Source organism: Corvus kubaryi, unplaced genomic scaffold (assembly GCF_017639235.1).
Source record: "Corvus kubaryi isolate FWS band 111438036 unplaced genomic scaffold, C.kubaryi_AGA036_p1.0 37396, whole genome shotgun sequence".
Lineage (NCBI taxonomy): Eukaryota > Metazoa > Chordata > Aves > Passeriformes > Corvidae > Corvus > Corvus kubaryi.
In genome coordinates, this window is record NW_024581135.1 from 19487322 (window position 1) to 19504411 (window position 17090).

Below are 17090 nucleotides of genomic sequence, written 5' to 3' on the forward strand. Positions count from 1 at the left end.
AGTATTTTTCTTCTTTCTTGGACTACTTCCCTCATGATCTCTTCAGTTCTTGATCTCTGTTCACTTTCACCCTGGTCTCCGCAAATTAATCCCAGAGCTGGCTGCCCACTTCCTGACCACAGCAGCTATTGAGCATAGCAAACAAGAGGCAGGAATTTACAGGTTAGGCAGCTGACCTATGGCAGCAACTCAACACCAAAATTAGAATCAAAAATACAGTGTCTCTTGGCCCACACTCAGTCCACTAGCTTTAAACAACATTTCTTTATATAGTACTGCCCCTTTCTCCCTCACAGCCTCCGTGTAGCACTCAGCTGCCAGAGCAATATCCAGAAAGGTTATTCTGTCACAGCAAAGCAAAATGGACGTGGCTGGGATTTTCATTTTTCAACTATGAAGCTGAGGCAGAAGAGAGAATTCTACCTTTAACTGAAAGAAATAAAGTATGTAACACAGAAAAATTACACCAGTGTTGGCTACCTACTCCCAAAAAGCATTTGCTATGCCAAATGGTCTGCCATTTCATTCTATGTTTCTGAAGTTTTAAAGTATTTGCTAGCTGCTGACTATTCAAAAAAAAAGCTAGAAAACAGTCCAATATGTGTATTTAAAGAAAATTAAAAGCCACAATTTTATGAAATCGAAACAGCTTCAGTGCACTAATTGTATAACCTGTAGCTGAAACATTGTTCTGATATTTATCTTAGCCTTTGCATGGGTAGTTTTCCCTTGCTGTTAATCCCATTAGCAATAAAATTGACTAAGGCTCTGAATTCTTTTGTTGTGGTTTTTTACATGTTTAATTAGACAGTTACTTTATAATGGTGACATTTTGCATTTGACTACTCTCTTAAATAATGCAGCTTATTCGGAAATAAAACTTTATCTTCTTTACAATCTAAATCTGTTTCCAGGAAGATGAGTGAGCACAAAGCATAAGTAAAGGGACCTAAGTTTGCATTTTGTTATGCTCCGTGAAACACCAGAATCAATTATAGTTTTATTCTTTGGTTGTTCACGGATGTTTCATTGTTATTTATGAAAACTTTCAGTTCAAATTAAATAAGGGAAACTTAGTGACAAGGGAAAAGGCCAAAATAGTGCTATTCCTCTTACATTTATATCAGACAATGTGGAAAAGGTAATACACTAAACCATGGGAAAAATGAACATTCAAAGCAAGTCTTAGAATCTGCTACAAAAATTGCCTACACTAATCTGTACTATACAGTTAAACATAAAATCACCAAACTTTAAATTTTATTTTATGGCTTCTGTTGAAAGTTCCAGGCCTTGCAAAGACAAAAAGGCAATAAAATTAACCAGCCTTCCTCAAGAGTCTTGTTATTACATTTTTCTTGGATCCTCTTGTCTTCAGCACTGTCACATTTCTTTAAACTAGTCCAACCTACTTTCAAGGTTCCAAGTCACAGTCATTCTTCTGTCTTAGAGGGACTGTCAACACTTATTCTAATAAACTAGAGTAGAGGCTGTTGAATGATAGGAGGCAGTCCCTCTCCTTGGGGCTAAACATGCTGCCCCCACAACAATCATGGAGCCTATTTGCTGATGCAGCAGTGACTGGGTTTCCCCCACAGCAGTAGAGTGCTACAGTTAATGAATCTAGAGGGCCCTTTCCTAACTGCCTTTTTAATTTACCTAGCTGAAAATATTAAACTTGAAATAAAATGTGTACTTCAATTTTCAAACATCACAGCAGCTTCTAGCTTGAAAAAGGAGCTTTAAGTATAATCCTTAGGACTCCACTGCCAGCTGACCATGTAGTCTTCCTTTACACAGCACATGCCCTTTTTTCCCCTAAGGGCAGCCATTACCAATATTTTATTTCTTGCTTCTTCGTCCATCCATTACCACCCTAGCCTCTTCCCCCACCTCCCACCTTGGGTCTGGTTCTAAGTGAAGTTTGCAGCTAGATCTTTTTCCCAAAGGCACGCTATGTTCTAACAGCTGGAATAACATCTTTTATATTAGATGTCACTGAGGATGTGTGAAGCTTTTCCTTAAGGCTAACAATGAACAGACATGCCTGTTACACACTGTTGTGTAGGTATTAGACAAAAATATTTCTGAAAAACATGGCCTCTGTTCTGTGGCCAACTTTCCTTTCCATCAGTATTCAACCTAGGCCAGAATCTAGGGAGACTGTCACCAGACAGGCAGCCTCAACTCTGGGGAAGTTAGAGTGAAAAAAACTACTTGCCCATCTGCATTTTTTTGGCACAATGTAAACAACTTATCTGAATACAATATGACTAAATCATCTCCACAGGAAGCTGCAGTCTAGAATACAAATGCTTTTGAGAGGACCAAATCTCCTCAAATAAGTCACCTGGAGTAAAATTTTGCTTTTCTGTACAGGTTATAACTACTACTGATTTCATATGGAGTATGCAAAAAGAATATGAAAGAATTTGGCAGTTAGCTCCAAGTGTCCCAAAGCTATAAGCCAATTAAACATGGTTGCTTCTTTACTGTGCAATATTAATTATCTTTCAGACAACAAGAAACAGTATGACCTGTTCCTGTAGTGGCAGTTTGCACTCGAGTGCTGTGATAACAGATCTGTATCAGAACTTCAGCTCTAATACACAGAAGAATCTGAAATTAAACTCTTGCAACAAAAAGCATATTGTGGTCATCCTGTCTATCAAGAAGCCCTTTAATCTTACAAATGTATTAAAATGCCACAGAGAGCTGAGATGAAACCAGATCTTGTGCTAGGAGTTAAGACTCACGGCAGACTCTTTCATCTGTTCCATCAGTGCAGTCCTCCACTCGATCGCACCAGTACGCGCTTGGGATGCACTGTCCATTGGAACACGTGAACTGCTGGCTTGAGCATGTCCTTCCCGCTGCAACAAACAGGCACACAATCAGTCTTTCCTACCAACCAACACTTTTTTTGAGGAAAAATATTTTCCTTCCTCTTTAACTACTTCATCTTTCTCATAAATATCAGTATAACACATTCTCCCCCTGTATCTTGGTGTACTCAAGGGGGTTAAAGAACACTTGACAAGCACACGGCAGATAGCATAGCTCTGTGGGGGCTCCCATAGCCTGCAAGGTCACTGCTTTTCTCCACAGAAGAATTGACCTCTAGGTTAAACATTACCTCCCTATAATTATTCTGCCTAAAACATTAAATTACCAATTCTCACTGATTTAAAGTTTTCTCTGTTATTTTATTTACTGGGTCAAAATCTGTCAGTAACTGTAAGTTATTCAGTCAACCAGAATGTTACAATGTAAACACAAGAGATTTGGAGGCAAGGCACTGCTTTCCAATACAGCCAGGGCCTCAAGTGTCAGGAATAGTTTTCATATATAACTTTATATATGGAGGATTGAGAATGATTATGTCTCTTCTCTTGACAGCTGTCAGTAAAAAGCAACCACATCAATTCCACTGTTCAATTCCACTTTGATTCCACTACAGCTAAATTACACTTTCAGTTCTTAGGCAAACTAGTATGAATCTGTGAAGATATGGCTGAAGGGCAAGCTGACTAACTTTTCCTTCCCTCTGCCACCTGCACATTTGTTTCTTTCAAATGCATGTTATATCTCAACATCATCCCAGTCTATACACTGGCATCTTGTCATCTGCTGCTCTACAGGGGCTCTCTACGCCTTCTTCTGTCAGCAGTGTTCCCAAAATAAGATCAGCTACTGGGATATTAGTGTCATGAGGAAAAACAAGAGCAACACAGTAAAGTAAATCAACTTTCTGCATGTATGACTTCCAGAGCTGTCAGCCAGTTTTTCCAAGAAAAATTTTTAACGTTTCAAGGAGGAAAATCTCTAGCTTTCCCAAACACTGAGATAAAAAGTCCTTTTAGAAGAACAAGAACAAATACCAGGAGATGACTCAAAAATGGCAGCAGCACAGTGCCACTGTGTAGATACTAACACTCATGATTAACCAGTACATGGTGAACAATGTTACAGTGACCCAGTTCAAAAGTCAAACCCAGAGCTGTTGCTCATTTTGCATTTTGTATTTACAGATTCCTTAGTTAAAATATAACCAGCAGCTGTGCTGACACCTTCTCAGAGGACGAGGGGAGCAAAAGCCAGTTAACATCATTCAGAATTATCCATGCTCAGTGGATGAGGATGGAATCAAGATACAAAAACAAAAACCAAGTCTGTGAGCAAAATCTTTCCAAAACAAATATTTTAACCTCCCCAGGGATTGGTGAGTAGCTCCAGAGCTGTTCAGTTTAAAGAAGTTATCAAAAAATTATACACACAATCAACATGAAAATAGATTGATCTTATCCTCATCACTTAAAGTAAATTTTAATACTAGAAATGGCAGAAAAAACATCCTTCAGAACACTAGAGTTGTTCTCCTGTCTAATGCAATAATGCAGAGAATGTAATTAGGTGCAGTAATCATTCAGTTCACTGTTCAACACTTTGACATGTACTTATAGCCCTTCAAATGCTTAGTCATGAAATTCTAAGCCAGAGTAACATATTTTATTTCTCTATTAATACTAAAAAAAGAGCAAAGCCTGTGGCTGTAGCAGTTAGGCTGTTAAATTATTTTCTTGATCTAAACTGTAGAGAGAACACTAAACACTTTGTTTGAAAACAGCAACTCAAACATGAATAATACACTGTTTAGCATGTTTAAAGTGAAATACTAATCAGAATTATATTCTAAGTTTAAGTTGTCCAAATGATAATTAAAGACTAGACTTTTACCATATAGCAAGACCATAAGTATTTCTCCTCTCTGAATGTGAGAAAGAACAGCTCTGGTAATTCTAAATAATAATGCTACTAAATAACACTGATGAAAATCATACAAGAATATTTATCAATGGTTGCTGATCATTGATAAGTCCTCCTGTTTTTCATACAAACAAATTTCAGAGTTATCTAGAAAGAAATAAATTTTGTTATATATGGTTCTGAGATGCCACTGTGAATTTTGTTAGCCAATGAATAAAGCCGATATAGTATTATGTCAACTTCACCATTTTTGAAATTACTAGATTTTGTATCAAGTATAAAACTAGTACACACTTTATATTTTTCTCTTTTTAATTAAAGGAAACATGAATAATTTTCAAATTTCAAGACCCGGAGATATCTTTTTAGACGTATTTTCTGTATTTTATCTACTTCAGACTTCAGATTATTTCATTTCTAGAAACACTTTTGAGAGACTTCAGTACTTACAGGCTTGTTTCTGTATGTTCTCAATATGCTATTATGTAAATTATGTTATTTCAAAAAGCTGGTATAACACTGCAAGTTAAAATACTTACGACATTGTTGATGCTCATCTGAGCCATCTTCACAGTCCTCTTCATCATCACAAACCCATGACTGTGGAATACATTCACCATCAGTCTGACACTGAAACTGATTTCCCTCACAGGTAGGTTGTGCTAGTGTAAGCAATGAAAAAAGATTGTCATTTCACAGACATCTGTGAAAGCGTTTTCAAAGAAAATAATTGCATAAGGGAAAAGAAGGTCTAAGGTTCATGTGTTACGGTTCATGAAGCACATGAAGCATTTAACAGAGGGGAAGTTGGACCAGCAAAAGGATGCTCAAAGGCAAAATTCAGCTTAGTAAACTCCTGCATAGAATCTTCAGCTTTATATCTTCCCCTGGAGACACAAGTTCCTCTAGAAGGCAGACCCCAAAAAATTTTCAGGTTCTGAACTGCCCGCTGGCAGAGCCCCTTTTTTTCACTTATGTGTAGAGTCACACTAGCTTCCCTAGTCTCACAGGGGGTCTGTTCAATTGCTCTCAATCCACCTCAGGTGCTTTATCCCTTGTAAGAACATGGTCTCCCAAAACAAGCTCATAATTTTTGCCTGTGAATTCATGAGGCAAAAGTGAGGGTCAGATCAGAACAATCTGAATATTGTTCCAGATCCACTCTGTACTCTTCAAATAGACAAACAGGGAGCCGTCAAAGAGAAAGATCAAAATAATTGTCTGAAACTGTGTCACAGCTTACTCCATCCGCAGTTAATACCCCTGGAAGAACCACTAGTACAACACAGCCCACTAAACAGGACCCTGGTCTTGACCATCTCTGTTCTCAGGATTATGTCGTTGCAGAAATACAAGGTTAACTTGAAACACTTTGTGCTCACGGGATGATATGCAAGCACAGCTACCAATGTAACCAAAGCATTGAGGGAGAAAATTAAAACAATTTGTAGATTTAGAGTTGAAAAGTACAAAATAACATCAGTAGTAAACTAATCAGAGAGATAAAATTGATCACATACTACAGACATGTATTTCATGCATACTCTTTTAAGTCCTGCTTCAAGATCCAAAGAATAATTCTTTAGCATGATTTTAACCTCAGACCAGTTTTATACTGTTTAAAACTATCTTGCTAGGCACTGATGTGCTCCACTACCTATAGCACATTAACATATTGTTTTCAAAGGACAATTAACTCAAAAAAATGAAGCTTAATTTTCATTATTGCAATGGGACAACACCATTTTGTTTTGCCCATTTAAAGACATTCTTCACCCAGCACTACACTAGTTTTTGGAGCTAACTAAAGTGCCAAGCAACAAATCAGACTGTCAAGCTATGTCAATGGCCTCCAATTATTACATGGGTAAAGCAGCAAAGAAATAATACAGTGTGAAAAGGACAGATATAAATTATTCTTTCTCACTACCTATCAGCTGAGGGGCAAAAATTGGCCTAACCTGTAAGTGGGCTGATAATTGCACCAATCCACAAGACCTCAAAGAACACTAGAACTAAGAAGGTAAAATACAGGCAAGTTCCTGAAAACAGACTGTGGAGAGAAATTCTTCATTTTCACAGCTTTTCCATTCAGCTTGAGAGAATCTTTGTGCATGGATATTACAGTTCATATGAATAAAACGGTTGTTCGTCAGCTGCTGACACAGCACAATCAACTCTAGACAATTAAAATCAACTCTAGACAATTAAGTATGACCCTACTTCGGGCACATTAGATACAGTTAGTTGTCCGGGGTCTGAAAAATCCAAAGATTTGGAGCACAGGTGATACTAGTGGCAGCTGTATATACATCCAATGTTCAGGATTACTGCAGTAATAGAATACAATACACTTCTACATGTACTTAGAACATTAGTCATAATATGAAACTGCATTATTGGACAGTCAGATTTTTAAGAAAAGTTTAAAGTCATGTTAGAAGCTGAGCTCTACTTGATTTTCCATCTACCAAAGCAAATGAGCTCATGGAATATGACTCAAATAGATTCTGCAGTATGTCATGACTACTAATAGTTTTCTCCCAATTCAATACTCATTCTTGTACCATAGGTACAGTGGTGCATATTGGAATCTCCTAATTTCTTGTATTACAAAGGAGTTGCTCTTTATTTGTTTCACTTACGGCAGCCAGCTTCATCTGTATCATCTGAGCAGTCTCTTGCCCCATCACACCTCCAGTCTGCAGGAATACAGCGACCATTGCCACATCGAAACTGTCCCCGCTCACATCCTGTGGTAAAACAGGGAAACAAGCAGCTTAGCAGTGCAAGCACATAAAAACAGACAGTGAAATTCATCAACAACTCTAGTTTATCCATCACCTTGCAGCATGGAGAGAAAATAATACAAAAAATAATACAAAAGATAATACAAAAAACATTAAAAAGTATATATATATAAAGAGCTCTATATACCCAGTCAAACAAATAAAAAAAAAAGCGAAGAACCACCTTCAAATATTACAGGACATTTCCAAATAAATTGCTAGAAAATTCCAATAATTTTAGTATTTGTACTATTATACAAACAAAACAAGAAGAATTATAAAAAAGGAAAAATAACACAAACAAGTCTAGAGTACATACACTACAGAAACCTATTTAGCAGGAATGTATCAATTGTAAATTCCCAAGCAGTATAGATTTTAAATAAAGGTAGGCCATCACTTTCCACATTATTTCCAGGGGCTTAGCGTGCTAAACATTAGTACTCTCCAAAGTCTATGAGGATTTAAAAACATACAATAATAATCTCCTTAGCTGATGCAGAAATCTTGTTTCAGTGGTAACTGCTTGAAAGTATAGAAAAATCTCAGTTTTGTTTTGTTTTTTAATAATGCCCTCATACTTAAAATATTTCCTCTGAAGTACAGGAAAGCATGTCTTGAGTCAAGATTTGAATAGCAAATAATTTTAAAAGAAATTAAGCTTTCAGACATTTATGGCTGATCAAAAGCTATCCTGCTGTCATTCTCTCCTGCTTGATCTACTAAGGATTAAGACCTGATAAAGAAGCATTCATTCCCAGGTGTAAATACAGCTGGATCAGGCCTTTATTAGAGTCAACTAATGAAATCCCCCATCCGTAGGAAAGAGAAAAGGCACTGTTTATGGCCTTTCGTTGTGACCACAGCCTCATAAAAAGGGAGTGAACAGTTTTATAGATCCTCAAAACAATGAGCTACAACATAATTAGGTTCAACAGAGCTCTGTTTCATGTTAATCTGTTGTCAGCACCTCAGAGAGGGGAACACTGAAAAAACGTGAGGTAGTAGCAAAGTCCAACTCTGAAGGAAAGAAAATCCTGTTTCTTGATTTAATTAATAACCATATGATAAAATTGCATCTTTCAATTATTCTGAATGATTTGTCCAGAGAAGATAACCTCAGTATACATAAAGCACAATCACCTACTTCGTGAATTCATAATGACATAAATAACATGCTACCTAACTTTCATGTAAAACCAGGCATATCAACACTGTCACATAAACACAGTTAAGTGATGTATTCCTTAGGGATATAGGCAAGCTACTTTATGCAAGGAATGTTCAAATCTGATTGTCTGGTAGTGACACCCTGATTTATAATGTATCCTGCAAATGGTCAAAAATTTCACTTGGATAAATGGTGGTACGGAGTGGTACAGGAGTATGTTCACCCAAATACCTTCTATAGACTAATGCATGATGGTGGTTGGTGGTGCAGGTCTGGGGTTGGTGGTGCAGGTCTCTTATCAACTACCTTTAAAACACAACAACCTCCCTTGCAAAAATGCCCTGAAGGAATGTACAAGTTCACTCTGGAATCCCAGGCCCTCTCCCTGAATTTTGCCCTACAAAGCAACATTTTCATATGAGATTAGCAGTTAAAGCTCTAAAAACACAACATATAACCCACCATTTATCAATTGCAATTACTATGCAAAACAAAAACTGAATCTCCTTGTGTATTTAGTACATTATTGCTATTCAAAAATATTCAGTCACTTACTTAAAAAAAGAAGTTACAATATAGGATTAAATCTGCATCCACATGATTAGGATTTTTAATGAAACATGCTTATAAACAGGCAATATGAGCAATTTGTATATTATTTCTAAATAATAACTAGCTAAAAAAAATTCAAGCACTATGTACAACAATTTATTTTGTCTATCTTGTACTAAGTTCTTATCATTAAAACGTACCCTTATAGTGATTAAAATGAGGTGATAACACTGATTAACTTTTTAAAAAACAGTATAAACACAGCAGTCTTTGTACAGTATCAGAAATGGTAACTGAATGTTAACAGAGAACCTGCAAGCCACACAGTTCTGCTACACTCTATAATACTTTTCAGAATTATAATTTAAGATGCTCACACCTACATACAGTAAGCACCGTATCAATGTCCATTTATACAATTCTTCAGCAGACCTGTTATCGTTCATTTAATTATGGCATTAAGCTTTACAATGTTATCTGCCGTGCTTATTTACAACTGAAGGCAAAGAGCTCTGAAACACCTACAAGTATTATGAAAGACTAATACTTCAATTATCACTGTTCTATATCTTCTTTAGAACAAAGAAAATCACCTAGCTGATAATTGTGTAAATTCATTAAAAAAACAATCTTCGAAAATCAGTAATATGAAAGAAGTAAAAGTGATCTGCAGTATCAAAGGCACTTCTCACAAAGATTCTAAGAAGCTTGTGTTTCTTCTGTGAGCAAAAACAATTCTAACTTTGATAAAGGAGAAAGTAATCAGGGGAAAAATGCATGATTACAAAGTTACTGCTACAAATACCCAGGAGAAATATCCAGAATGAAAGAAAAATAACCATGTCAGCAATAACCAGATTTGGTATATTCTATGCAATGTGAGCCTGCAGCACCTGGGCTTCAGCAAGAGCAGGAACTGTCAGAAAACAAGGAGTATAAGCTTGTTTATTGATACTATTTGAAGCCTCAATTCACTGAAGAATTAGTCATTAGTAATTTTACAGAAGGTTTTCCTTTCAATAAATTTTTGTGGGGTTTTTTTAATGGTAAGGTGGCTCAATAATCATTAATACTAATAAGCTAATTTCCATAGAAATTCAGATTTACTCTGACAAATACTGATAAAACCAGGCACTTTTTTGAGGTAAACAGAATCCTATTAGCAAGATTCCTGAAGGAAATAACCACTGAGTTTAAAAACAAACAATAAAGTAATCAGCCTTAACTTCATGCTTAAAATTTGTTAATAGAACAGAATTTGGGTGACTTCTGAAAGTTCAGTTTTCAGAAATGATTGAATTTTTGGTGTTGCTCTACCATTACTATAATTCAGTTTTAGTCTTCTGACTGTGATTGAAGCACTACTAAATTATGGGCTAAAAAAATGCACAGCAGACCTTAGGAATCACAACAGAACATATATATAAAAAAAAGAATCTCTGGGCATTAACAAAAATAATTTTGAAAGGTAAAATCTGCTTCTAATGCTTGATATTCACGAAAACACCAAAGAAATAACAAATATATTATATTGTCTTTAATATAAACCAGTCTAATACTGAATGCAAAGCAAAGATCAGAAGCATCACTGGAAAAAATGTAGACCAAAGTGCTATTTCTAAAGTTCTTGTTGTTCTTGTTAGACTTACTATCTTGGGGCTTCATGCTAACTTTGTCACTGGACTTTATATTGTTCTCTGTGTCGGGGATTCTCTTGTAAGAGACTCTCAGTGGATGTTTAAGATTCAGAATTTGCTCAGGTAAAACAAGAAGGCTTACATTACTAGCTCTGGGAAAGCTGCTTGCAGAAAGGTTATGTCAGGTAGTCGTTTTCCACCGGAATAGAACAACATAGTAGTGGTTTTATCAGAGTAAAGATTGAGCAAATTGCTAACTAAACAAAATACTTTCTTTCACTTTTAATTTATTCAAAATAAGCGCATCTTCTACCACTATTCACCTTATTTTCTGCAACAATTGTTGCCTGTATATGAATGAAGTACCCTATGGTAAACCACTGTCAAAGACAAACCCCACTGCTACTAGAGGATGGTCGACAACCTTCACACCACTAATGAATGTTACTCAATGTCACATTAAGTGACAGGGAATTCCAGCAGAAGAGTGAGAGGTTAATAGCATCACGAATTTCACAGCACAGTGCTTTAACCCCTAGGGCTACAGTCTTCAACAGGAAGGCAGTCCATTACACCCTCTCTACCTCCACTGGGCTTCACTTGTCCCCAGGTTTGTGTAGGAACATTTAGCTTCAGAATTAAAGCTAAAATTCAAACCAGAAGGTTATGTTTGGCTTATAATAGAATCAAATCAGCCTTACTCTCCACCCCTCTGCATTACTTTTGACTCCTTGCAGTTCCTCCCAGAACAGTTCTAGTCTTTTGTGTTCTTTTCACACATTTTCCACCTGGTCATTTAACCTTGAAGTCCCTCACACGTTTAACTCTGACAACAAATCTTCTGAATTACATTTGTCATCCACAGATTAAGGGCCATGACTGTTCATTCTGATTATACAGAATAGGCCAAAATTCGTTCTTCCTTCCTTGTACCCACAATGCCTTTGAGAGCTGCTAACACTTCTTTAGCAGCTAAGCCTGAATGAAGAATTTAAAGTAATGAGGAATGTATTAAGTCCAGGGTAGATTGTACCACTCTCAAACTGTCCACTCAAAAATCAAACTTACACTGCTGCAATTACTTTACACTTCAGGAATCAAATCCCTCAACAGATTTATTTGCATTTAAAAGAGTAATGTTCTTCAAGGCAATATTTTTTCAGCTGAATAGTTCCACTTGTAATACATCTCCAGGCTTTCAACAAGTAAATGCAAACACACTGAGCATTACAAATGTCTTCGACATAAAATTTACAAATAGAAAAATAAGTGACAAGCTCTCTTTCTCCCTGCCTTCCAAAAAAGGGTACTTTCTTTCCCATTTGGCCCCAAACAGAGCAGCCCATTCTAGGGGCCTTGCAGGTAAAAGAATCCTGGAGAATCGCCTTCCATACGCTTTGATGTCAGATTTTTGCCGAGCTTAATTACATGTCAAACAGCCTGAGGTTTTGGCATGCTCAAGGAGGGAAGGCTGAACCTCTGAGAATTCCATCTCTGTTCCCCCTCACTAATGTAGAAAGAAGTGAAATCCAAAGTTTAGGAAAAACCTTAGCTTATTTTCAAATAATGCCCTATGACACTGAGGAGCAGTCAGCTAGCAATTATAACAGCAGAATGAACAAATATTATTTAATATATAAGAAAAATAGAGTCTGATGAAATTATGCTAACTTCCATATACCTCGAGATGATATTTAACCTTCAGTCTATCTACAGTCTTTAAACTTCATTATATTTAATACAAACTGTGCAGATTTAAAAAAAAAAAACAACATAGATCACACAAACATTTATAGGTATTACTGTCCCACAGTATTACACAAAGCAGTAAAAGATTTACCTGCAGTTTTCAAGCCCTTGCAACACGAACCATCTTTTGTACCTATGTGTCTCTAAATTAGATTAAAGAAATAATTTTTACTGACAATATCAACAAAAAGACAGTACAAATGTACATCTGCACCCACTTCACATGACTGCAAGACCTTTGTAGACAGATTGATAAGAAAACAGAGGACTAGTCAAGGGACAATCTGATGCAGAAAAGCTGAAGTGCCAGAGAGACAGCAATACATTGTCAGTAGGGAAGTGTAGTATTTCTTTTACTGAATTATCATCCGATTGCATATAACAAGATCATTATTAGTAAAATAGCATCTACAGACTCAGCAGCTGATCAAGAACTCCTTGTGCCTTGCACCATACAATCATGTAACAAAAAGGACCATGCCCTAGGTAGTTTGCAGCATAAAGATGACATGCTCTTGAACTCCCAGGGGTGCCCCGATGCCAAGAGGCCATATGGCCCTGTTCTTCCCTTCACCAACACGCATTCACATTCTATTTTTAATCTGTTAGCACTCAAAGTCACCATACATGAGAGGCACACTGCTTTGCTGGTATGTTTATCAGACAGTACAAGAAACATTTTGATTATTTGAGGGTGGGAGGCAGGGGACATTGGTGGAAGTGATAAAGGACTGAACTTGGAGCAACTGATCCTGTTCTTCACCAGTACTAGCTGGACTTATTTTTGAGTAAACCACATTCTGTGTTCAGCAGAATGACAGGTATCAGAAGCTGTAATAAGTGGGTTCTACTCTGACAGGTAAGATCCAATATCAACATTTGAAATTTTTACTCAACTGATTTTTTTTTAAAAAGCATTTTAAAATTCAAGACCAAAAGTGAAACTATTGTCTTTCATTATGGACTTGGAAATACCATGTTTCTCTGCAGCATCAGCAGATTTTTATGGTTTGCCTTTACTTGCCAAGCAGGAAAAACACCCAGCAAAATCTACATTATATTATGTGCTTTGTATCTGCATGTTCTTGCACATACAAATAGTTCTCAACTAAAGCAATTGTTAAAACTAAAGCATCAAATATCATTTTAATAATGCTCACATGCAAAATCTTTGATAAAAATACTTTAAATAATTGTATTCAAAGTTAAACTATTTGTTTTCAGTTAATAGTTACAAAAGGACTATAGATTAATTTCTGCTAATGCCTCAACATAAATCCAAGAATTAAAGAAATTAAGGATTTTAATCTACTGAAACTAAGCAGGAAAGCTTTCCTGCAAAGAAAAAATGGTTCAAGTCTCCTGCAGACAAGTTCAAAGGAATGACACTGTAAATGCTTCCTAGCAACATTAAAGATATTCATAATCCTCATCCTCATTACCTTACTTCAGCTTTATTAATTGAAAAAGCAGCAAATGCAAACAGCCTGATAAAAATAGAAATGGTTTATTAATTAGTTCTTAACAAATCTATTCAATTTTATTTTTTTCAAGTATAAGCCTGAACCAATAATAAAGAGAACAAGATCCTAATTTTTTGATATACCAAATATGGACCTCCCAGGAAAAAAAAAAGTCCCAGTTTTAATTTTTTTCTTAAAGCTCTTGTATTCAGAAAAAAATAACAATGGTTTCTATATTACCACTTCCAAATCAATTATTCTGGGAAAAGTTAAAAAAAAAAAAAAAAAAAAAAAAAAAATCAAGATATTCAGTCTTTTTAAGTTATCCACACTGATCTTAATTGTAAAAAACCTTCTAAATTTAAAACCATGACAGTTTATTTATCATACATGCTCATAAACAGTACATATCCATACTATGTACCTTTTCCATCATACAGTACTACAAACAAAATAATAAAAATTAAGTTCCTTTACAATCTTGCTTCAACTCACACACTTTTTTAAAGCAACAAATAAACTTTTACTATCTTTTTAGTCCTATAACAAGGCAGGAATAAGAATTAATCCTTTAAAGCAAGGGCTAATTCTAATAGACAGGAGGTGATACTCCTTTCTACTGATAAAGTAGATATTCTTTATATTGAACAAACCAGGTTCCTTCTTTCATTTAAGTCACTGACAAATTTCTTGTACTTCAGTGATAACTGAGGGTCAGCCATTAATTTTTCTTAGACACTTTCTTTAATCTAAACTGTATATAAAGTATTTTCCAGGAGGACACTAACAAAAACTATTTGTACTCCTTAAAGATTTTAGTAAAATTATTATCTGTATGGCCAAATTCACGAGAACCAGTACTTGCAGTGCAGCTGAAAGATTAGCCTTCTCAACATAAAAATGTCTTTCAGACATTATATGTAAAGAACATGTTCTGCCTTAAATTGGATAACCCCAACCAGTTGTCTTGACATTAGGTGTCTTAATCCACATAAATCTGTTGTGATTGTGTTAGCTGGGGAAGTGAAGCAAGCACTGTGGATCTCTAGGGAAGCACACATACCCCAGCTCTCCTAAATCTCAGTAGCTTCTTTTTCATGAATGGCACATTAAGTATGCAAAAATCTGTTCTAATTGACCATATGACAAAAAGAGGAAGAAGAACAGGCAAACACAGTAGAAAAAAAGACACCCTCAGTTACTCACAGAAGGAAGCATCCCAAGCATTTTCATAAGAATGAACCTTGCTAATGGCCCCAAGGCTGCTGTAGAATAGCAACTGGGTAACAGAAGGTGGGGGAAAATATGAGCAAAAGAGGAAAGTCTTCAAGACTAGGAAGTATTTACAACTACACAGTGTGTGGAAAGTGAAAAAAAAAAAAGTGCTTAAACAACTTAGAGAGAACAGGTACAATACATATATCACTTCGAAAGTCAGACAGATGCAGTAGCAGATGATAAAACAACCTCTCAGGAAGCTTTTCTCATTTTGAGAGCTGTACAGTTTTTTAAATAAATTTTCCAACCAATGTGCAGTTCTTTCTCAAAATTAGATCGTATGCTGAGATGATGACCTGCATTCAATTTTGTCATGCTCTCCTAAAAGCTGATGCGTCATTGCAGCGCTAGGAACTGGCCTCAGTAAGAGCCTTCCTGCGCAGTTCGTGACAGTGAAATCGTGTCATTTTTGTATTTCTTTTCTGTATCATTGCTAGAATGGAAATGGCTGTGCAACATGTAACATTTTGCTAAATTATAAACCTTACCATAATTTTATATTACAAGTTGTTAAATGAAAAATGAAACCTGCTGTGCAAAAAATAAACCACTTTGCCTTACAGATAATAAACATGGTAAGTGCAAAAAATAAAAGCCGTTTCTATCTTCCCACCACAGAACCCATATCCACCCAAAGCTTCACAGGCCACTGGTCATTTTGCACAAATTTCAAAAATTGCAATAGTTACTCACTGCAAACCAAAACTGTGGGAACATTGTCAGAAAAGCAGAACTGACGTGTCAGTACAGAATAGATAGACCACATGCTACAAGCACCCAGTGTGTCTAGACAGACATTCTAATGCTGCTTACTACTGCCCATGACACTGGGAACTACATATATTCCTTCGGATGCATTGACACATCACATTTCTCCCTTATTCAGTAGTGACCCTTTTTCAGTTAGTAGCTAGTGGCTGGTCATTCCTTATCAAGCTTCCTGAAAAGGAAATTCTGTATGTCAAGGCCGGCCTGAGTAAATGAAGGATCATAGAATCATAGAACGGTTTGGGTTGGAAGGGGCCTTAAAGATCATCTAGTTCCAAATCCCCTGCCAGGATCACCTGAACTGAAGCAACAACGTGGTCCGATGTGCTCACACAAAATGCAGTTCTATCTTAAAGGACTTGGAAATGAACAATAAGAATGAAATCATCCTTTGGCTGTTTCATTTCTAAGTGTAGCATATTTTCGTTATAGATTTTAGTTTAAAAAATAATTTTAAAAATCCTTTTATGCAATAGCAATACTAATAAGTGTGCCATATTAAAAAGACAGTCCTTGAATTCATCAGAAGAAGATAAATACAAGAAATACCATCTTCTCCTGAAACATTACTCTTCCTGTCAACCCCAGTGGAAGCATTTTACTTTTATTTTCCCTAAGCATCCAAATTCTATAACTCTCAGATTTATTCATCCACTTTGACTTTTTAAGGATGCTTGATTCTGCTGTGACTTCTCTTCATTGGTGGCTGCTGGGCACAATATTGTAAGTAATTCTTTACATTACATTAGCTAGCTAGTCTAAGCAGCGTGTCAGACACAGAGGTTAACAGTAAGGATGAACTTCTCTAGCCTGTATAGCTGCATAAGCCCACAGTTGCTACATCGTTGGAAACAAAAGCATGCACGTACTCCACACTATATCCTTACATCCAGAAACAAGCACAAAAAACTACAGG

General features: G+C 36.2%; 1 protein-coding gene across 5 annotated transcripts in view; it reads right to left on the minus strand.

Moving 5' to 3' along the window:
- Positions 1 to 17090, minus strand: part of LRP2 (LDL receptor related protein 2) — a 118675-nt gene that overhangs the window by 94807 nt on the left and 6778 nt on the right. For all 5 annotated transcript variants that reach the window (XM_042041133.1, XM_042041132.1, XM_042041131.1 and 2 more), the window contains exons 2-4: positions 7413 to 7520; positions 5307 to 5429; positions 2757 to 2873 (exon numbers count right to left, since the gene is read on the minus strand). In XM_042041133.1, the coding sequence (XP_041897067.1) occupies positions 2757 to 2873; positions 5307 to 5429; positions 7413 to 7520 (348 nt within the window). The remainder of the gene's footprint in view (positions 1 to 2756; positions 2874 to 5306; positions 5430 to 7412; positions 7521 to 17090) is intronic.